General features: G+C 36.8%; 3 protein-coding genes across 3 annotated transcripts; 1 reads left to right on the forward strand and 2 right to left on the reverse strand.

The window, feature by feature from the left end:
* The first annotated feature begins 604 nt into the window (after positions 1–604).
* Positions 605–14198, forward strand: LOC112164689 (proteasome activator subunit 4). Its single transcript, XM_024300976.2, has 35 exons — positions 605–928; positions 1127–1229; positions 1330–1442; positions 1865–1987; positions 2356–2457; positions 2542–2707; positions 2961–3077; positions 3210–3277; positions 3390–3491; positions 3582–3798; positions 4458–4700; positions 4785–4903; positions 5219–5336; positions 5433–5651; positions 5737–5892; positions 6034–6110; positions 6193–6401; positions 6683–6899; positions 6994–7073; positions 7157–7274; positions 7393–7560; positions 8252–8420; positions 8498–8541; positions 8647–8689; positions 8777–8922; positions 9126–9220; positions 9327–10225; positions 10843–11124; positions 11214–11309; positions 11782–11960; positions 12250–12331; positions 12616–12740; positions 12832–12924; positions 13707–13860; positions 13947–14198. The coding sequence occupies exons 1-35, from the start codon at positions 768–770 to the stop codon at positions 13986–13988; spliced, it is 5445 nt and encodes a 1814-aa protein (XP_024156744.1). The 5' UTR covers positions 605–767; the 3' UTR covers positions 13989–14198.
* LOC112164693 (transcription factor MYB80) lies at positions 14182–15325 on the reverse strand. The gene is made up of 3 exons (XM_024300981.2): positions 15193–15325; positions 14975–15104; positions 14182–14896 (listed from the first exon to the last, which is right to left on the reverse strand). The coding sequence occupies exons 1-3, from the start codon at positions 15323–15325 to the stop codon at positions 14182–14184; spliced, it is 978 nt and encodes a 325-aa protein (XP_024156749.1).
* A 1487-nt stretch (positions 15326–16812) lies between these two features.
* Positions 16813–22211, reverse strand: LOC112164690 (probable amino acid permease 7). The gene is made up of 8 exons (XM_024300979.2): positions 22098–22211; positions 21819–21981; positions 20817–21050; positions 20627–20720; positions 18046–18260; positions 17780–17913; positions 17443–17670; positions 16813–17338 (listed from the first exon to the last, which is right to left on the reverse strand). Exons 1-8 carry the CDS (start codon positions 22194–22196, stop codon positions 16937–16939), a joined length of 1569 nt encoding a protein of 522 aa, XP_024156747.2. The 5' UTR covers positions 22197–22211; the 3' UTR covers positions 16813–16936.
* Between the last annotated feature and the right edge of the window lie 1196 nt (positions 22212–23407).

The following is a 23407-nucleotide window of genomic DNA, read 5'->3' on the forward strand; positions in this document are numbered from 1 at the left end:
ACTAAACTGTTTTTCATGCAAAAGTATGAGGAATAACGAATATTTAGTCTTACATTTAATATCAATAATTGTAGCAGTTTAGATACTTCAAGGACATTATCGATATTATCGATACATGCCAACAACTTCAAAATAGAGGCAACAATACAAGCAGAGTCATTGTCTTTATGACTCATTCCAAGTCGAATGAAAGACACGATGCATGCCTCTCAAAGCTTTGATTCAAGGCCATCACTCATCTTCATCTCCACATCAATCTCTCTTTTATTTTTATAGACGACAATTAAAATTTTATCCTAATAGTACAACAACTCATATACAACAACTAATCTATTATGAATCGAATTCACGACCTCCCACTTACAAAGCAAAAACTTACACCGATAGATAAAATAGTACTGGGCATAATTTTATAATTATTATTATTCTTTTTTTTAATATTTTTTTTAGCTAATTGTTTTTAGTTATTTTTTTACCACATATACTCTTAGCACAAAGTACAAGTGACACCGTGGTATATAAGGCACTGGGATTTTTCACCCCATTAACAAGTCAATAAAAGTGAACAGAACCACCGTCTCCGGTAGCCGGTCAGTCACCCCTTTTCATCTTTTCCCTCAAGAAAACCGAAAATCCCAATCAGAGAGAGAGAGAGGCAACTTTCTTGTTAAGAAAGCCAGAGTCTTTGTATAAGTAGAACACTAGCAGCAGCAAACCCAACACTCTCTTAAATCTCCCAATTGGGATCAAAATTCTCGCCCAAAAGTATGCATCTTTACAATGCTTGGCTTCCTCCACCTGTCGCCGAGGAGTCCATCAAGGAGAGGGACTCCTTCTCTCGCGTCGTCTCCTCCGTCAAGAACTCCTACCGCTCCGATGACCCTGATTCAGTTTATGCAACTCTCAAATGGGTCTCTGTCATTGACCTGTGAGCGCCCACCCAATTCACTTTCTTTATCTTTTTTTTCAATTCAATTACTACTTTTCTTGGTTAAATTTTGCTTCTTGGAAATGGGTTTCTGTTGTTTTTGTGATTTACTGTGATTTTAGGATTTAGTTGAGGTTTTGTAGGCAATGAGTGGGTTATGGAGGTTTGGTTAGTCAAGTGTTGCTTTGTTGTGTGCAGTTTCATCAAGGCAAAGAGTGAAGTGTGTATGGAAGATGCGAGTGGACTGATTGAATTTGGATTGGAGTTGTTTCATGTATCGGAGAATAAGCTTTATGCACAGGTAATGCTTTGTGTATGTGATTTTGTTGGTTGTTTTGCTACTTGCTTGATGGCATTATGTCGTGTTTGTTATAATGTGGGTTTGTTTTGTTTTTGAATAGGTTAGGTGGGGAAATATTCTTGTGAAATTACTCAACAAGTATCGGAAGAAGTTGTCGTTGAAGGTAAAGTGGCGCCCTTTGTATGATACTCTGATTCATACACATTTCAGTAGGTGAGTCTTACATATTCCACCTTCTAATATGTTGCCTTCTATACGCATAGGTATAGGAATTTACCATTAGCTCTTTATTTATAAGTAAAAGTGCCAAGGAGCAACCTTGGTACTGTAAATCTCAAGAATGAAGATCATGACTCGTTTTGAGTGCTTTGGTTTCTGCTCCTGAATGCCATAAAAAAAAAATGAAGTGCAATAAAACCCTGTCTAAATTCTGAAGCCAATGATCTCAAGCAAGCATAAAATAGATAATATCAGATAACTTACGTAACTTGAAAAATGTTTTAATTGTTGTATGGTTCTTGTCGTTGTTTCTCTTAAATATTTGGGTTAGTAAATATGATTATGCCATGTCACCAACTGCTCAACCAAACGATAGACAGTGTTTGGAAAACTTCATGACTTGACACATGTTACAGGAATACAGGTCCTGAAGGCTGGAGATTGAGACAACGGCATTTTGAGGCTACTACTTCTCTTGTTCGGTCTTGCCGGAAGTTCTTTCCCCCAGGCTCTGCCGTTGAGATATGGTCTGAGTTTAGGTAAGTACTTGAGGCCTTTTCCCCTTGATTTTGTTAGTGTTTTTGAGATACGTAAGGTCTTTTTCTTTGTTCCTCTCTGTCCGCCTGTAAGGCTATAAGACTTTTTTGATTGATATGCCGAATGGAATAAAGTACTGGTATGCATGCTCCAAGTCACACTTGCATGGTTTTCTTGTTTCCAGTTTCATTTTGGTTTGACCTTCCCATACTGTCATCACCCACAAACATTATGTATGTTGTTCTTTACGTAGGTAGATTCACAAAAAGAGACCTTTTAAAAAACCAGTAGCTAGGTTATAGAAAGAAAACTCTTAGTTAGTCCACTTCCTCTCTTTTGTTGATTTTCATCTAATGAGACAATCATGCAGATCTCTGTTGGAAAATCCTTGGCATAACTCATCCTTTGAGGGATCTGGGTTTGTTAGACTGTTTCTTCCTACAAACTTGGACAACCAGGAATTCTTTACACAGTAAGGAGCACATTATCTCTGCCATGTTCTTTATGGTTTTCGACATTACTTGTGGCACATCACCTTTTGTTGTTGTTATTGCAGTGATTGGATCAAGGAGTTAATGGACCTGTGGGACTCGATACCAAATTGCCAATTTTGGAACAGTCAATGGACAGCTATTATAGCTCGTGTTGTAAAGAACTACAGATTTATTGATTGGGAGAGTTACTTGCCTACACTTTTCACTAGATTCTTAAATATGTTTGAGGTGAGTGTATTTTCCCTTCAGAGGCAGTTTGAGCCAAGTTATATGTCCTTTGCCTGATATTTTGGTTATTCTTGGAGCATGCATAATTTGCTAGTTTCTGAAGTTTGTCATCAAAGAAGTAGATGTACATAGTGCCTGATATAGTGTACCATCATATGTAATTGTACTCTTAACTTGGCCTGTAATAATAGAAAAGTATCAAAGATTGTATTGGACATAATGAAACATTCATGTTTTTATCCCATGTCTTAAGGTTCCTGTTGCAAATGGAAGTGGATCGTATCCCTTTTCTGTGGATGTTCCGAGAAACACAAGGTTCTTGTTCTCCAATAGGACAGTTACCCCAGCAAAGGGCATTGCAAAGTCAATAGTAAGATTCATATGCCATGCCTACATGTTAATGAATTGGTGCCTGTATATATATGTGTGTGTGTGTGTGTCTATATATATATATATATACTTCCTAGGACAGTACAATGATATACTATTACTGGAATTGCAGGTCTATCTATTGAAACCTGGTAGCTCGGTGCTGGAGCACTTTGAAAAATTGGTCAACCTTTTAGAACAGTTTGTATACTCTCAATAGTACTCTTTTTCATTTTTCTGTTATTTTGTTTGACGAATGTGGATTGTTTTGAACATTGATTATTTGGATCTTTACTAGCGTTTATTTTTGCAGATATTACCATCCTTCTAACGGCGGCCGCTGGACTTACTCATTAGAGCGTTTTTTGCTCCATTTAGTAATTTCATTCCAGAAGCGATTACAGAATGAACAATTGTAAGAATCTCTTTGCATGGTTTAGCATTTTGTACTCAGTATGCCTGAGCCTATTCTCTTGTCTTGGTGCTAAATTACTCTTTATTCCAGGAAAGTAAATAAAGATAGACAGGATGAACAGTGTCTAGGAAAATCAGAAAGGCATTTCTTTGTTAAAGTGGTGCTGAAGTTAATTGATCGCGGTCAATATAGCAAGAATGAACATCTTTCTGAGACAGTAGCTGCTGCAACTTCAATTTTATCTTACGTGGAGCCTTCTCTAATCCTTCCTTTTGTTGCATCTCGCTTCCATATGGCATTGGAGACGGTTAGTCTAATTACATGTATTTCTTTGTTCTAGAACTATTGAATATGGAGAAGATGTGGTTAGCAACGACTCAGTTACTCTGTATAAGATGGAAAATAGATTCATAGGAAAACTTTTTGCTTCCTGGTAAACTATGATCTGGTTTTCTTTTTCTGCTATTTGGTAATGTAGTAAACTCAAGGCTTCAACTCAAAAATGCTGCATTTTGACAAAAAAAAAGAAGAGGAAACTCAACATGTTGCTTGGAAAAATTCTCCTGTGTTTTCTATTCTTTTAACAAAGATAAAGGAAAGGCTCATGTGTCCAGAAAACTCTTTGCACTGGAATTTTTTTATTTTTTATTTTTATTTTTTATTATTACAATGTTCAAACAAGCTGCAGAAAAATCTTCGTGACTGATTTCGTTTTTCTCTCCATTTAAAGAAACAGCTGTACAAACAATCGGAAATAAAGAAATTTCTGCTCAAACAGACATCAAAAAACCTTTATACCTGATTTTCACGGGATTATTTTCGGCTGAAAGACCTAGTCGTACAAAGTTCAGATGTTTGTCTCCAGAATTGCATCCAATTGATAGGATAACGCACAATGTTCACTCATGTAATGGTGTTTCTGTCATTGAATTAATTTATTCTTTAACAACCTTTGTGTCTAGTCAGATGACTGCCACCCACCAGTTGCAAGTTGCTGTGATGTCAGTAGCATTTGTTGGCCGTTCATTATTCCTCAAATCCTTGTCAACCTCTACAGTAAAATCAATTGATATTGGTAGTGGTGAAGCTGGTGATGAGTTCATTGAGCTACTGATGGTTTCGTTATCCAATGCATTACTTGGTATGGATGCCAATGATCCTCCTAAAACCTTGGCAACAATGCAATTAATTGGTTCTATATTTTCCAATGTAAGCACATAATCCCTACCAAACACAGATATTACGTCTATACGTAGTGTAGATATAGTTTTACCAACTTGCTTATGTTCACAGATGTCTTCATTGGATGATGAGGTGTCAGTCATGCCAATGATTCGCTTTTCTGAATGGTTGGATGAGTTCTTCTGTCGCTTATTTGCCTTACTTCTACACTTGGAACCAAGCAGTGTTACGTAAGTATTGCAATTCAGTTGTCTATTTCTTCACTTGCATATTTTATGGGGGAGGATTCAGTGCACCGACGTGCACTTGCACCGACATAAATGAATGGTTAGATTATATTAGATACACTCTTAGGTTATTAATAAAAATATTAATTATAAATATCAAGGGTTGAGATCATCTTCTAAGTGTTGAGTCATTTGCACCGTCGGTGTGTAGAATAATTTCTAATATTTTATTATTAATTTGGCCATTCTGGATATAGATTTGCAACAGTTTTCCCTTTTCAATTTTTTTTTTTTAATAATTGGTTACTGGTACTGCAGGAATGAAGGCTTGCACTCATCAGCAACATCAGGAACTTTTCTGGTTGAGGATGGTCCTTACTACTATTGCATGCTTGAAATCTTGTTTGGAAGACTCTCAAAACCCCTCTATAATCAGGTTATTCAATTTTTTTTTTACTTCAAAACTCAAATCTATATTAATGATTCAATTTTTCAACAGATTATTCTAATATTTTCCTCAAATCACTGGCAGGCTTTGAAGAAGATATCCAAGTTTGTCAAGACAAATATCCTTCCGGGGGCAATTGCAGAGGTCGGACTGCTTTGTTGTGCATGTGTTTATTCAAACCCAGAAGAAGCAGTTACTCAACTGGTTGAGCCAATTTTACTGTCTGTTATATCCTCTTTAGAAGGAACACCGTCTACAGGATTTGGAGGTAGAGGAATATGCGATGCTTCAGTTTCAACCAAGGTACTTTTTCTTGTGAATGATGTTGACCATTTGCTTCTGTGATCCTGGTAGATCCTTATTTCAAACTTTGATGTTTTTTTCCCAGGCTAAACCGACAATTTCTCCGGCTCTTGAAACAGCAATTGATTATCAATTAAAAATATTATCAGTTGCCATAAGTTATGGAGGTCCTGCTCTTCTGCGATACAAGGATCAGTTCAAAGAGGCTGTTGTTTCTGCTTTTGAATCTCCATCTTGGAAGGTCTTATATTGTGATGACTTTTGTTTCTCATGATAAACAGTTTCTTTCCACACACTTCTGTTTTCATGTACTGCGATGACATTTGTTTCCACATGCGATGCTCACTGAAATTGTTCAATGGTTCAAATGATTCTTTGGCAGGTCAATGGAGCTGGTGATCATCTTCTTCGGTCTCTCCTTGGAAGCTTGGTTCTTTATTATCCTATTGATCAGTACAAGTATATTTATCTCTCCTTGCTATAGTTCCATTACAGTCAGTCTGTCTGTGGAAGTAGAAAATAATATTTTTTTCTTTCTTAGGTGTATTTTGCATCACCCAAATGCTACTGCATTAGAGGAATGGATCAGCTCAAAAGATTATTCAGACGATAAACCATTGATGGGCCCTAAATGGCATATCCCTAGTGTTGAGGAAGTTAAATTTGCAAATGAACTTTTGGACCTTCATTTCCGGTCGGCTTTGGATGATCTTCTAAGAATATGTCAAACTAAAATACATTCTGATCCAGGTAATTTCACTAGTACATATTCCTTTATTCTGAACACATTTAGTACTAAAGGAATATTTATTATCAGGAGCTAGATGTGAATCAGTAAGACGATTGATGATGGCCTTTACTTTTATAGAACATTATCTTGATATTGATGCCAGTGTATCAAATAATAATAAACATATGCACATATTAATACAAGATCACAAATGTGGGCATGGACATGTTTGTGAATACATTTCTGTATGTATGGTACTAAAGTTATAGTGTCTGACACCATATTGAATGTTTTCGCGCAGGAGATGAGAAGGAGCACTTAAAAGTGACTCTTTTGCGAATAGATTCTTCATTGCAAGGTGTTTTGACTTGCTTGCCCGACTTCACCCCATCATCAAGGAATGGAACTGTCGAAAATCCAAATCATGGTTCCTTTTTAATAGCAGGAGCAACAGGTGCAACTGTGGGCAACACTAAATTGCGGGAAAAAGCTGCTGAGATTATACATGCAGCCTGCAAGTAATGTCTACTTTTCATTGTTCCTGTTGATATAATTTAGGTCATCCGTGCGGGTCTCGGACTGAATCCTATTTCGTATTTGTGCACTGTGCAGGTATTTACTTGAGAAAAAATCAGATGACAGCATCCTCTTGGTCCTCATCATTCGTATTATGGATGCTTTAGGAAATTATGGTAGTCAACGTTGACTCTAAATAATACCCTCACCCAACTCCCATCTTTCAGGGTTATTATCTTACATCAGTTACCTCATGCAGGAAGTATGGAGTATGATGAATGGGCCAATCACAGGCAGGCATGGAAATTGGAATCTGCTGCCATTATAGAGCCTTCAATAAATTTTATTGTTTCAGCTCACTCTAAAGGGAAGAGAAGGTGAGTGTAGTTATGTTTGGATTTAAAAAATACATTAAGCTTGCTGACCCCCCTTTTGTCATAGGAACTATGCATTTGTACTTTAGCAGTTGACCTTGATTATGTTCTTCTCTACCAGGCCGCGGTGGGCACTCATTGACAAGGCATTCATGCACAATACTTGGAGATCATCCCAGTCATCCTACCATATATTTCGCACTGGGAATTTTGGTCCACCAGAACATGTGAATCTTTTGGTGGATGATCTTCTAAATCTCTCTTTGCATAGCTATGAAACTGTTCGAATGTGAGTCTTTAATCATCTTGGCCCTACTTTATATTGAAACCTTAACAGAAATAGATCTTGCTTGGCTTAGTTGCAGATATGTAACAACTGTGTTGATGCACATCATATCTTTGGTAATCTATACATACCTGTTGAAAAAAAAATGAAGCCTACTAGGCATGCATATGTATCTGAGATCGATTCAACATAGGTATAGAAGCAAAGTGACAAAATTGACGTGCCATTGACGGGATTACATTTTAGCACTGTATGCAACTCATAGGTGTACAGTGTACCTCTAGTCCTAAAATATTTGGTTAAAGACTTTTGTAAGGTGCATGATGCATGACCTAACTATTTTGTAGCCTAAAAGTTTTCATATTTGAAAAATGAGCGAGCTCTAGAAATGTCTCCTGGTTTAGTGGTAGAATAGCAGGAAATTTTCCTCAAAATGTGAGTATGCGTTTTTCCATATCTTTTTTGCTTTCTTCCCGTAGTAAGTTGGTTGCCATTGATGTTTCAACTTGTACTTGGTATATTTGCAAGTGGACAATTAGTTTTTCCTTTTCCTTTGCCCAGTTATGTTGTTTTGAAATAGTCAATATATGTCCTACTCCCTGATTTTTCTTTATGGCATTGGTTTTGTTAATAATTTCAGTGCGTTTATACTTTTTTTTACCATAGCTGATCAAGTTTCTCACATTGTGTCCAGACTTGCTGGGAAATATCTTTTAAAAATGATAAAGAGATGGCCATCTATGGTTTCAAAGTGTGTTCTCTCTCACACTGAGAACTTACGAAACCCCAAGGCACCAGAATATGCAGTGCTTGGTTCTTGTGCAGTCCTTGCTACACAAACAGTTCTCAAGCATTTGACAATGGTAATCATTCAACAGAAACTGCTGTCTACCATTTATGTTAAGAATGAAAATTACTGATATATTTTCCGCTATTCCAGGACCCTAAGTCATTCTCTTCATTTATCCTTGGAATTCTTTCAAGGTAAGCTGCATATTTCATAATATATCTGTAATGGATTTGGTATAATAATGATGAATCTTGAATTTATTTTAACTGAACTGTGATATTTCTTTCTCCTGCTTGAAGCTCTCATCATGAATCACTGAAAACCCAGAAAGCTATCAACGAGGTAACTCCAAAAATTGATATAGAGCCTAGTTTGAGACTTTTCATGTTGTAAAAAAATAATCTTTGTTATTTTTGTCATTTAATGCAGCTTTTTGTCAAATACAACATTCACTTTGCTGGAGTATCGAGAAGCTATTTCAATTCATCAGACAATCATGTTGATGCACCAGATTTTACAGATTTGGTTTCTCAGATCAGTTCTATGAGTTTTGATTCTATGGGCTTGCATTGGAGGTAAGATAGCTACATATCTTGGACCTTTTCCTTGAGGATCTAGAACTTTGTTGAGTTTCCAATATCTTTTAACCTCCTGGTCCCTTGAGCCTAATACTTGGATAGAAATAATGTTCAGAGTGATTGTGTTTCCCTTTGATTAAATGCCTTGAGTGTGAAGTTCATGACCTTCTGTATTAAGTTTTATCTTTTGTATTTGCCAGGTACAATCTGATGGCTAATAGGGTTTTATTGCTGTTGGCTATGGCATCTAGGAATGACCCAAGTTCCTCCTCCAAAATTCTGAGTGAAACTGCTGGTGGGTTCATGTTTGTTTTGACCCAGGGATTTCCCCATTTAATTTTCAATCTACTATCTGTCAAGTTCAGAAAAGGTTCTAAATCTTTTAGATCAATCCTTTGCAGGTCACTTCCTAAAGAATTTAAAAAGTCAGCTTCCTCAGACAAGGATACTAGCAATCTCAGCTCTAAATACGCTATTAAAAGAATCACCTTATAAACTGTCAGATGAAAAACAGAGTTTTTCCTCAGAGAAATTGCAAGGAGCTAGAAAATCGTCTCTTGAAGGAGAGTTAACTCAAATATTTCAGGAAGATGGATTTTTCAGTGAGACTTTGAATAGTCTTTCTCATGTTCATATAATATCTGATACTGAAAGCAGTACTAGAGGCAATCATGGGAACTCTTCTTTTCAGAGCCTAGCAGACAAATCAATCACCCGCTTTTATTTTGACTTTACCTCTTCATGGCCACGCACTCCAACTTGGATCTCTTTATTAGGAAGTGACACCTTTTACTCAAACTATGCGAGAATATTCAAACGGCTAATACAAGAATGTGGTATGCCCGTCGTAGTGGCACTGAAAAGTTCATTGGAGGAGTTCTCAAATGCCAAGGAGAGGTCCAAGCAGTGCGTTGCTGCTGAAGCTTTCGCTGGAATGTTGCATTCTGATGTTAATGGTATCAAAGAAGCATGGGATAATTGGATGGTGGTCCAGTTGCAGAACGTAATTCTAGCTCATTCAGTAGAATCAATACCCGAATGGACAGCCTGCATACGTTATGCAGTTACCGGGAAAGGGAAATATGGAACTAGAGTTCCTCTTTTGAGACAATCAGTACTAGATTGTCTGGCTACACCTTTACCAGGAACAGTCACTACCACTGTAGTTGCCAAGCGCTATGCTTTTCTTTCAGCCGCCCTTGTAGAACTATCTCCCCAGAAAATGCCATTAGCTGAAATTCAGCTCCACTATAGACTTCTGGAGGAGTTGCTTGGTAACATGTGCCATTCATCCGCCCAAGTAAGCATGTCTTTTCAGATCTGTTTCACTTTAACCAAGTGTTTCTTTCCATTATCCATTGGTTTATTAAATAAGAATAAGCTTATATGGCCATTGGAATAAAGTATATATTAGCAGAACTCCTAACTGTACTTTTGTCATAAGATATACTTTGGCTGTGTTGTCTGTACATTCTTTTATTACTAGAGGCTGGTTATATTTAGAAAGACTGAAACGGTATTTTATATTTGTTATTTACCATTGCTCTATCATGTGATTTCTGTAAAGAAATCCATGAAACAGAGTTTTGTGTAGCAAAATAATTCAGCATTTCTTCTGTAAGTATAAACACTAGATTATGATCTAAAAAATTTAGAGACTTCAACTGTTGAAATACCTTCAGCCCCTGCAAACTCTCTTTATCTCGTATTGTCCATTTAGATATATGTAACTGTGTAAGGGATTCTTATATTAAGATAAAGAATAATAGAGTGAAGCAAAGTGATCTCTCATGTGTGGTTATGTTCTACTATTAATCTTTTTTCTATGTCTGTATTGATATATGCTTTGCATTAACCTTGAAAGTTATTCTTTCTAGTTTTAATTTATATATTTTGACGATAAGTATGTGTGGACAGGTAAGAGAAGCTATGGGTGTTGCCCTTTCTGTGTTGTGCTCTAACATTCGTCTTTATGAGTCATTTGATCATGACGGTTCAAATGGGAGTGCTAGTAAAGGTCTTGGCAATCAATTTGATGGGAGAAGTTGGGTTCTGTTTTTAAAAGAGCGAGTGTCGGAAGTGGTAATGAATATTCAGAATAGCACTCATTCTGACAGTATGGAAACCCCACAAAATATTACTCCTGAAAACGGACATTTGAATGGGGATTCACAAGCTGATGTCAAATGGATGGAAACGGTACTAATTTGAAAAACTGTTTTAAAAGTATCTTCTTATTCATATAGAACATTAAACTGATCAGTTTTAAAATTTTATGTTTTGTGAAGCTTTTCCATTTTATCATCTCATCGTTGAGGTCTGCAAGATCATCATATCTGCTGGATGTAATTGTGGGATTTCTTTATCCTGTGATATCATTGCAGGTAAGTGAAGTAAAAATTTGAGTATGAAATCCTCTAGATTATACTGTTCCTTTTGAGTTTATCTTGATTGACTATTATGGGGTAAGTTTTTAATCCTCCTGAAGATTAACATTATGTAAATTTTTCTTGCTGAATCAAGAGAAAGTGAACGAGTTTCTGGATTAAATTTTATCACTTTTGCAAGTTGAAATTTAAAATTTGAGGAGTTGCTCAACATGTTGAACAAGCAGCTGTTATTGGCTTCATGTCAGTTGATCTGTTCCACTTTTCTTATACTGCCTCAAGGCCCTTTCCTCAATTAGCATATATAAATTTTCTGTTTTAATAAGAAAGAAAGACTTCATTTTAAAAAAGTTGAAAATAGGTTTACAATTTACAAGGCTTTCTTGCTGTGGTGCAGTTTTGTTGGGCATCAATATTTAAATATGAGTTATTTAAGTTTTGTTTTCAATATTTTATTTTTGTTTTCTAGGAAACTTCAAGTAAAGAACTGTCAACCTTGGCCAAGGCAGCTTTTGAGTTGCTAAAATGGAGGATTTTTTGGGGACCTCATCTCCAAGAGGCCGTATCTGTGATTCTTTCTTCTGCCAATGACTCTAACTGGCGCACTAGATCTGCAACATTGACATATCTGCGGACTTTTATGTACAGGTATGAAGTTTTGCATCTCATCCTTTTTGTGATGATCTTCTAGTTTCCTTCTTTCTGTGCCTTTAGGGCTACTTTAGTGGATATAAAAAATACAAATCAAATTGTGCTTTAGATTTTTCATATGGTGTCTTGATATTTAAGAGATTTGGAACTTTACAATGTTTGGTACACCCTTTATTTGTTTTCACCTTTAACTCTCTAGTTTCACATAATGTTTATTGTTGGCTGAATATATTGATTTTTGGCATACATGTTGAGAAGTCTTTGTTTTATTACTTTTATCGAACAGGCACACTTTCATTCTCTCAACTGGGGAGAAACAACAAATTTGGAGAACTGTTGAAAAGTTACTTGTAGACAACCAAGTTGAGGTAAATTTCTGGTTTGAGTGAATAATTTAATTTTTTTGATGACTTATAATCTAGTCTGTCAAAATGTTTTATATAAAGAACTTTAATTATTAAATCGTGTTGATAGTCTAAATCTTTCAACCTGTGAAGTAGAGAAAACTGGAATTCTAGTATTTCTTAAATAATGGTCCTCGAACAATGATTGATAAATCTTTTTTTTTATTCTTTCTTTCTTTTCTTTTCCTTTTTGAAGGGATGATTTTGGTACTCGTAGATTTTGTATTCTTAACTTTATTATGTCTCAGGTAAGAGAACATGCTGCAGCTGTTTTGGCGGGCCTAACGAAGGGTGGCGATGAAGATCTAGCTAAAGACTTCCGTGACAAAGCTTACAAAGAAGCTACTGATCTTCAGAGGAAGAGAAAACGGAGGTATTTCCCTTGCTTATGAAATACTCTTGTATTAGTCCTAGTAGATGTTACCTATTTTTCCTTTGATATATACTTCCATCCATGATTGCAGAAATTTGAGTTCAAGCGAACCCATAGCTTCCATTCATGGTGCTGTACTTGCTTTAGTTGCTTCCGTTCTGTCAGCGCCTTATGATATGCCCAGGTATGTCATGTTCAATTCATGCAACTTCAGTTTTTGGCTGCTTTAAATCTGACATTATTAGGAACACTGCTGTTCTCTTTTTACTTTCAATGTTTTAGGTTATGTTCCATACCAGGGATATTTCGGAAAAAAGGCATATTAACGCCTTTGTCTTATCAATGTCAAGTTTAATATTGCAGTTTGAGAAAATAAATATAAGCAGACTTTTTTGTCCCCACAAAAAGTAGTCTCATTGCTTGTTAAAGCTTTAAATTGTCAGTATGTCTGTGTCGGTCAATCTGCTTTACCTGCTATTTGCTTTTAATAAAAAGCAGGTCTAGAGTAAAAGGCAGTATTGTTCAGGGGTCTGATCACACATTGCACCATGTACCTTATTCAATAGAAATGATTCCAAAACCAAAAAAAAAAAAAAAAAAAACTAGAAAAGACTCAAAGTCTCAGTAATTTATCTTGGTGGCTCAATGCCTCTAATTATTATCTTTCTGTGTGTGGAGAGACCTATCATAATCGCAATAAGGTTTCTTTGAGCTTGGCACTAAAACTAAGAATTCCCATGAGTACGAACATTGCATCAAAGACTTTCCTCTATAGTCTAGTAGTTGTCCTATGGTTTAGCTCCCTCTATATATTAAATTTTAAGTTTCATGAGTATAAGCTTCCACTATGGTCTCTTCTAGAGATGTGGCATTGTTCCAACCCTAATTTAGCATCCTTTTTCGTTCTCATACATTGTTTGTTGTATTAAATCTTCATCTCACGAGAAAATTCCACTGCTTTATCAGTTGGTTGCCAGATCATGTCACTTTACTTGCTCGTTTTGCTGGAGAACCAGCACCAGTGAAATCTACGGTTACAAAAGCAGTTGCAGAATTTCGACGGACCCATGCTGATACATGGAACATTCAGAAAGACTCATTTACCGAAGAGCAACTCGAGGTTTATGTTTCCCAATCTAACCTGTATTCACGAATTTTTTTCATTGCCTCAATTTTTCTAACCCCCTTTGTGACTGTTATATGCAGGTTCTGGCTGATACTTCTTCTTCATCTTCATATTTTGCCTGATTCACATTGTAATTCATAGTAAAGAGAATAGATATAGTTGTACCACAGGTAATTGAGAAACAGCAATATATTGATCTTTTTTCTAAAATTTCTTGTGCCATAATTGATTTGTGATAGCTTTATTTACATCATTATCATTGTTCATCACTGCCAAATTTATTCTTTCCAATCTATCACAATTATATAATTTGTATTAGACTATTGGATTCATTAGATCGTCAGATGGTAAATCCCACAAGATGCTATCTGAGTTGAATATGTTGGATCCATTTCTCAACTCTTTTCCACCCTCAGACTCCTCTCCAATTTCTTCATCAAGTTTGTCATGCAAATGACCTTGCTGGTCTGCCCCTGTGCATGTGCTTCCCGTACACATGCTCTGGCTCCATGGTGAACCACCCCCTTCATTTCCGAATGTTGACAGCCCATACTGAAATCCAGATATAGAATGCAAGGGAAAAGCACTGCAGTTACCTGTAAGGTTTGCAGATGTTGCTCCGGTAGGATCCCAAGATTTTTGTGAATGTAACATGTCTGGTTCTTGCATAGCCCTTGATAGACCAATCTTGATCTTCTCAATCGTATCATCTTTTTCTTCCTTATTGTTGATATAAGTGGCTGTGCGGTTCCCGGGTGTTGTGTTAGAATGTTGGAACTGGAAATCGATCGGCTTCTTTGTGAGGAGGTGGAGCATTTCATCCTTGAAACAACCGAGTGCTGCTTCTGCAAGGTTAGCCACGTTGGGTGGTGCCAGTGTGGTTGCAATCTCGGCCATGAGGTGGGAAAAGGGTTTGTGGGTGACTGGATCTATCCCCATACCCGACAGCTTCTTCTTGAGCTTTGTATTCCAGTGGTTTTTCACATCATTGTCAGTGCGACCAGGAAGTTGTGCAGCAATTAAGGACCATCTGGTGACGTTCAGATTAGTGATTAGTAATCATAAGATATGTGCAGTTGCTTTGTTTGTTATGTCACGAGTTAATTACCGGTTGCCAACAACAGAGTGGAGCTTGACAATGGTTTGCTCTTCCACCTCTGAGAACTGCCCGTGCTTGAGGTCAGGTCGAAGGTAGTTGGTCCAACGTAGCCTACAACTCTTCCCACATCTTTGTAAACCTTGTCAATCATCAAACAAAAAAAGCTTTAGTCTTTATGGAAGAGAAATAGAGACGGTGAATGATGGGACGGAGAGAGAGGTTCTTACCGGCATTCTTTGGGATGAGACGCCAATTGCGAGTACCGTGCTGGGCAATGTAGGAAGAGAGCTTGTTATCTTCTTCAGGAGTCCACTGTCCCCTTTTCACATTGTCCTTCTCACAGCATGGAATCCGACCCATCTTCCAGTACTAGTACTTAAAAAATGGTAATAATTTTCGGAACTGAGAGTAGTGAAAGTAACTAAGAATAAGTGAATAGTTGTACTACGTAGTAGAACCCGATGATCACTAGCTTGCTAATAGGCTGAGAAAGCTGCTTTTTTCTTTGATTTGGGTACTAATCAGGGGGTTGTATAAAAATAAAGAGATGAAAACAGTTTTCTTGGGTTGTTTTTTGTATTGTTAAGTGTGGGATTGCAGGTTACCTATACTTGTATTGTTTATATAAGGAATTGAAGGAATGAGTTGCAAGTGCATGGGGTGCGAGCTAGGGCGAAGAAGCATTAAAGGTGCATGATTCCATTAAAGAATTCAACGCCATTGAGCGTGTGAGACCTTGGCCGGTAGCTCACCCACAAGACACCTGGTCAACTCACCTCTCTCTCTCTCTAGATCTCTCTGAGACACACTCTCTCTCCCGTTGACTGCTTTGATCGTTTGGGTGGATTTCTGCTTTCTCACACCAACGTACACAGATCGACGAGGAAGGAAGGTCTTGCTTCTGAAGCTAAAGGTTGTTGATTGCACGTACGGGTCACAGACATGCTGGCATGCATTTCTTCCTAGATAGCTTGGGGGGGGGGGGGGGGGGGGGGGGGCATGTTATAGTGAGTGCATGCTATGTAGTTGTCTGTTTGGGAGGTCCTATATATGTTAATGATGTGTTCCTTTGTTCCGTTTTGATTGTGAATCAGAGTGGATGCCTGATGCTTCAGCTTGTTAAACAAAGCTGATCAGGTTCAATGAAACGTCAGCCACGACGTAGAATGACTTGTATTCTGCTTTTGCTTGAGTTGTTATTAGGGAAATGGCCTTCTTAATAATTGTTCAAAAGGTTTATTATATGACGATCGAGCAATGCTTAACATAGAAGAGGCAAGACATGGCCTCGAACACCTCAATTATGGCCTCCAATATCCCATTTGTATTTTGTAATCAAGTTTAACAACAGTAGTCCTAACGTAAGATCCCGTGGGATCCGATCATGTACTTGATTTTTAAGGCATTGGACATACTGAGAAACTTTTTCGAAAGGACGATTGTGGTTGAACCCGATATTACACTTCTCCTCGTTATCAAAAAATTTCTGAAATACATATTTGACACAAAAGCTATTTGAAATGAGTTTGAAGTCATAGCACAAGACTCTCTAGCTCTTATGTAAGAGGAAAGTATGGGAAAGACATCAGGTCTTTGGGTACTATCTTATCTTTTGTGGAATGAGTGATAAAAACTAGGATTACTTACAAAAGACCACCCAAACTATAGTGTCATTTTCATTTTCACTTGGGTGTATCAAATTTTTTGCGTTGTTTGATCCCGTTAATAATTTCGTACCTCTACCTTTAACGGTGTTAAATAACCTAGTTAAGTTCAAGTACTATCTTCCGTGGAATGAGTGATAAAAAGTAGAGAGATTTTAGGGATGAAAATCTCAAGTCTACTACTACATTGCATAATTGCATACTTGCTCAACGCAATTTCGATTCATTAGAATAATTTACAATAAAAATAAATATACTAATAAATGACTACAAAGATTTTGATTTGTGAAGAAATTACATGAATCCCCTAGCTAAGTTTGGCACTTATAAGTCCTTCAACTGATCCAATGACACCCATAACTGTCACAAGAAAGCAAACAAAACTGAATGCCTGTAATACTATCCATTTCTTGGTCCATGTCCCAATTTTCTTTTGTACAAAGTACATCTCTACAGGAAAAAATATAGCCAAGGGCCAAAAGTTCAAGGCGCCTAACACTCCCAAAACTTGGTTGAAATAAGGAAAGAGGATTGCAATTACTGTAGTTGAAATGACATAAACAGTCCGGAAACATAGCCTGAAGGGATTCACTTGAAATCTCGCAAACATTGGGATTTTGAAGCTGTAAAAGTTGTTCACAAATGCACTGTTTGGATACTTCTTGCTAAACCATCTCTCAGCAACTCCAAATACTGGCTGACTATAGACCTGGAAGGTTAAACATGTCAAGAGAAGAACATAACTACAAGAACTCCAAATGATGATTCAACTTGAAAATTTCAATATCATAAAGTTGGTAGTAGTAGTAGTACCTGATATCCTCCCACCAAATGAAGAAATATGCAAGCATTAGCAAAATCAATGAGCCAGTAAGGCTCGTAAAACCCAAATCCGGTCAAGAGATTCCCCGGAGTGTCATCCCCAAAGGCTGCATATCCAAAGCAACCGCAGCAGAGGTAGAAAAAAGTTGTGACAATGATGGCAATCACAGAGGCCCTCTTCATCGTGTAGTTTTCTGCTGGAGGGGACTTTAACGTATCCTAGATGGTTCAACAGATGTCACAGTTCAATATCAGCTTCTAAGTTAACCTTGTTTTTTCATATGGTGTTAATCAGAATTTTGTTTGTGAAAAAGGTTAGAAAGAAAACCTGAATCTCAAAAAGAATAATAGAGTATGGATAGGCAAAAGCAATGTCCCCAATTGCTTGGAAGATTAACCATAATTTAGCAGCAAAACTAGAGGTTGCAACTCCTGACAAGCTCCCTTTAACACTCCCATTTTCTGCAATAGTAATCACACCTTTAAAAAAGAGCATCCAAATTCCTGATTTCTATTCATAATTTTAGCAATCTGATAGAGCATCACTGCTTTCTAATATGAAGTCTTATTGAGTTTTTCTAATGGAAGAATTACCTATTACTTTGGCAAAGCCGAGGCCAAGTCCAATAAAAGAGTAGGCAAAGGACATGATTGCTGCAATAACCGAAAGCCATTTCATGTTGTGGAAATCTGGTATTTGTGACACAACAATCTGTACGGCTCCAAATATCAGCATATACAGAGTATCCCCATATGTACATGAAGCCTGATGCCCTTCCTTGTGATAACAGTTTGACTTCAGAATCGCTCTAAATTAACAGAACACAAACATAAAAATTTTCAGAATCGATAAATAAAACTACAAAATGAGAGAGCTTAAAAGACAAGAAAACAATAGGCCTCAGATTCTCATTACAGTGAGAAAAACATCATGAGCAACAAGTACCTCATACTAATTGCAGTAGTAAGCACATAAGCAATACCAATTCCATACATGCTGAAATATAGAAGGAAACCACAAAACCAGGACTGTTTTCTACCTGAACTATCACTTAAACCAAATCAGAAGACAAATCCTAAAGAAGACCAAGCTGAAAAAAAAAGGTGGGCGTTTGGTTGTTTTTACTATTGAGATTCACTCTGACAGCCTCCATGTAAGAGTGGTTTCGAGTTCCTGTTACAGGGTCAGTAGACCTGTAACAATCTGAAAGGAGGGAAGAAGAATTGTAGGTGATAATTCCTATACAAAGCAATGAAATCGGGCCTCCAATCTATCCAAGATGTGCAATACTCCATGCCAAAGATAGAACGCCAGATCCAAGAACAGCAGTAGTGATATGAGCCACACAACTCCATAAGGTTCCTGATTGATCATGAACAGCTTCCCACTAGAACCCCATAAATTCAAGACCAGAGTTACTAATTTAGACTGAGAAAACATTTGTCATTGTTTACCAGTTCTTATTAGTGCATTTTCATGGTCACCACATGAAGCACTATCGGCTACTTCAAGAGGGTTTTGATCTTCCATGTTTATTCAACTAATAGTAGCTTATGAAGCTTCAGACATGCAAAGGAAATACTATAATGAAGAAGACTATAATACCAATCATGCATTGATGCAGCTAAGCACAATACCTTGCTTGGTACTTGTTTTCATTCGCCATTTTCATTTATATATCACTTGGCCTTGTATCCTTCTAAAGAGATCCCTATAAGGCTGTTTGATAACCCTTGTTCTATTCCATTTGTCTAGTGTCGTCGAAAAAGGCATGAACAAAAATCTACTTAAACTAAACTTTGACAGGTCCTTTTGAAACTAACAAGTGATAAGAGTGAAATTAAGGAAAAAAGAAGCCTGTACTCAACAAAATTACAAGGCCATGGAATAAAACTTCAAGGCTGCAATCGGTTTCGAGACATTAATTAAAATATTACAGCTATGTATGCCTTTTGGATGCTTAACCTGTGAGAGGGTTGATGTATACACTCTTATTTGGATCTTTCCAATAATAGAAGATCGAATGGCTGTCATGGTCACCTTTCTATTCATTTTTCCTAAAGAGTTGGATGCACCTGCTACTGTGACTCGTGCAAAGTTGTAATAATGTGGGTAAGTTTTTTCCTTTACATAATATGGTTATGTTGAAACAGAATTCCTTTTAGATATTCATTTACCTTGGTATGACAAAGTACAAGTTGATGAACCAAAATAGTCCTAGCTTTGTACCATCTCAAAAACCCAGTTGCCAAAAGCATACATTCTTTGTTCCGATTGATCCTACTATATTTATCCTCAGTGAATCATTGTGACTCTGTTTTTGTGCTATCAGCAGAAAGCTACTTTACAATAGTAGCAGCAGTTTGGCGGTTGAAACTAGATATGAGGACACAGAATCTAAGAAGACAGTTGAAAATTTAAGTACGTATTTGAAGTCCCAATACTCACCAATCAGTATAAATTTGATAGTATCAAATAATGTGCCAACACAAGAAAATAATACCAAAAAAATGTAGAGGTGAAGTGTTGGACAAATTATCTAAAAGAAGTTGTGACAATTGACAAGGCAACTGGTTAAGTGAAACAAGCAAGTTAGAGTTGGAGCAACTGGTTTACATTTTCTGGCTTTATCAGTTTGTACAATGTGCAATGTGGGAAGTGTGTAAAAAGAAATGACTCAGATAAATCCATAGCTTGTTCTAAATTGGTACAGAAGAGAAAAAATAACTGGTTTTGGGCCAGTTTGGTATTCAACCATCTGACCCAAAATTTCCCTTTGTTTCAGGTTGTTAACTCATTTCTTTCAAAACCGAACTTGCACCAATTTTTGTTTCTGAACTTGTACCAAGTTGAACTACTATTTTGACACAGTGATGAGTAAAACTAATCCAAATTTTGGTCTGGTTGGAATAGTGTGGATAATCAGTTTAGAAATGTCAACATTCTTCCATATTGGTGCTTGTGATGAGGAGGCATTCAGAAATTCTACCGAGTCACTTGAGCTAAAACAAATGAACTATCGAAAGCATATCAGAAGACAACTTCAAGAGACTAAACTAGTAGATTGAAGAAAAGTCCTTAACATAAATGTAAAAAAAAAAAAAGTGCCAAGACACTCAAGTAGACAAGCCATTTATCTGAAAAACAGAGAGAGGGTTGATAAGGATTTCATACTTGACACTGCCAGCAGCTGTAATGGTATAGGCAATTCCACTGCCATACAAGCTCTCATGTACAAATACGGCAGTCACTGTTTGCAGCTTGTCTCCTAAAATTCCATCATACACAAGTCAAAGTTATGGGAGTTTAAGGAAATGTTCAGTTACTTATAAAGATCGTATCATTAGGGGTTAGAAATGCCAACCTAAGTACAGCTTCACAGCTTCCAAATAGGACCTGTTTCGGGTCGGGGCATATGGATCCGGGTATCTGTAGCAGTCAGAGAGAATGTTGTTGGAGACGATAGTGACCGAAGCAAAGACTATCATGAGCAATGGACCTGCAATCCACCCTAGTTGAGCCACACTCCAGGCCAGGGATAACACCCCTGCCCCTATTACTCCTGTTATTATATGTGCTATTGCCGTCCACATGGTCCCTACATACACAAGATGTCACATAAAAAATTAGCCCCTAGGTCTGTGAATAGATTCTGCAGATTCTAATGTTCTATTAAAAAAAAAAATAAAATTAAAAAAAAAAAACTAGTAGCTTTGCTTTAAGCCAACTAAAACTTTGATCAATCAAGAAGAGTTTGAGTACTACTTGAGGGGTTTCGAATGGTTATGTTGAAAACATTCGAAAAAAGTTGGTCAATTGTTTAAAGGGTCCAAATTTGAGTTGTTTTCTGTCCAATTCTTCCTATTGCAATCCAAATTTAAGGGTAAGGCCTTTAGAAATGAAAGGATATCAAGCTGTTAGTAAATTGTTCAAACTTTGATAACATTACTGACGGGAAATTGATCGGAAGCACCTTAACCAAGTCCAGATTTGCTGTGAAATGAAATATAGTAAGCATACATTTGTTTTTTTTGTCTGAAAACATAATTGTGGAAATGCATAGGGAACCAAGAAGAAAACAATCACAAAAAAGGACTTGCTCAACTGTCATTCAGTTTCACAATTAACCAAAAACATGAACTCGTATAAGCCACAAACAAGAACCTTATATGCAGACGAAAAAAAAACTTGTCCAGAGAGGCAGAAATTTAAACATTTTCTTTGCAAAGCAATCTTAACTCTATATTCATAATTCATCAATGAACTTGTAATACAAATAAATGAGAGAAGGAGGACTATTATCTCTACTGGAATGCCAAAAAAATGAGACCAAGAACTGAAAAATAATGGGCTGATATAAAATTACCAGTTCTTTTGATAGATTCACTGGGTTCCATTGTTGAAGGAAAGCCAAGGAGCAATGGTGACTGCTGATCATGTTCTGCTTCTTCCCCACCCATCTTTCTATCCCTCAAAAGATATTTGAGAGATCCTACGTACTCGTCAGAGATTTGGAAGGATTTATAAACCTGCTCCACCAAATCCCATGTCAAAGAAAGTTAGGCACAATTATCCTGCAACTTAACTAGTTAGCAGATCAAGCAAACCACAAATATGGAATGAAAGCAACAGCTAGTTCTGTTACTTCTGTGATTTTTTCAAAATACTTGAAGTTCCATACTTGCAATAACCAATAAGGAAGAACTATCTGCCCTCTCATTACACACGTAGTTGACGTCTGCATTACTTCTCTGGTTTGCAAATAGTTGACTGGTTGGTGCTGGCCACCAAACAATCATTTCACCAACACACGATGACTGATCACATGAAAAAACAAAAACAAAATGAAAGAAACCAATTCATGTACTCAATATACCTACATATGGAAATTCTACTCGAACGTTCCGATGATGAGTTTCTACTCGATGGTTTAGAGTTCTTCAACTTTAGATGAAATAATGCACCCCTAACACAATATATAGTCACTTAGTGATCTCCTGATCACCTGATGAATCTTGAAGGATCAATCAGTTGCTATATTCTGGGAATCTGGGATCGTTCTCTTTCGAAGTCCCTACCAAATGTATTATTTCTATGCATTACTGGAGTACCGTGGCTATATGTAAGTGGTCGTCGTACTGGTACTAGCAAAAGAAAAAAAAGAGATACTAAAAGTAGGATTTAGGTAAGCTAACAAATGATTCGTCAACCAGCCCATCAACGTAGAATATAACGTCATAAAATAAGAGCTTGTAATCATTGCAATAGTGAAAGAAAGCCGAGGGTGTAAAACAGAGTCGGAAAAATCACCGTGGATAAACTACTCGGCCAAGCAACAGCCAACCGCGGGAAGATCCAACATCTCGAAAAGTTTTTGTCTCCTATAAATTTCTCTAGTAGTAAGGTATTCTTTTGCGTTGAGACTCTTGTAGTAAGGCATTCTTTAGAGGCAGAAACAGATCATCCATATTTTTTTCATCTTAGGCCCCGTTTGGTTGACATGAATGTCAAGATAGGAAAATGATTTATTTTCCTTCTCATACCGATATAGAATGAAATAGGTTTTGGTATTTCCATAAGGGTGTTTGGAACATTACTGGAAATTAAATTCTGGAATTAATTTTCCATTCCTATCGTAGAGTTTGGTGTCATAAGAATGAAATATAAAATTATAATTTTCAATAATAACCTTTTACTATTTAAAGTATAAATATGACATCAATTTATAAGAAATATTAGTGGAGGAATATAAATTTTTTAGAGGGATAATTTATATAATTTTACCTTTGAAAGTGGGAAATGGAAATAGAATATCACCCCTGACTAGGTAATTCTATTCAGACTTTATGAGGGAGTCTAGGTAATTCTATTCAGACTTTATGAGGGAGTCAATTTCCAGTCCATCTCATTTTTTATTTCCTTTCCAATCTCTTATTACAATCAAATGACATTTTT

The sequence above is a fragment of the Rosa chinensis genome, chromosome 5 (assembly GCF_002994745.2).
Source record: "Rosa chinensis cultivar Old Blush chromosome 5, RchiOBHm-V2, whole genome shotgun sequence".
NCBI lineage: Eukaryota > Viridiplantae > Streptophyta > Magnoliopsida > Rosales > Rosaceae > Rosa > Rosa chinensis.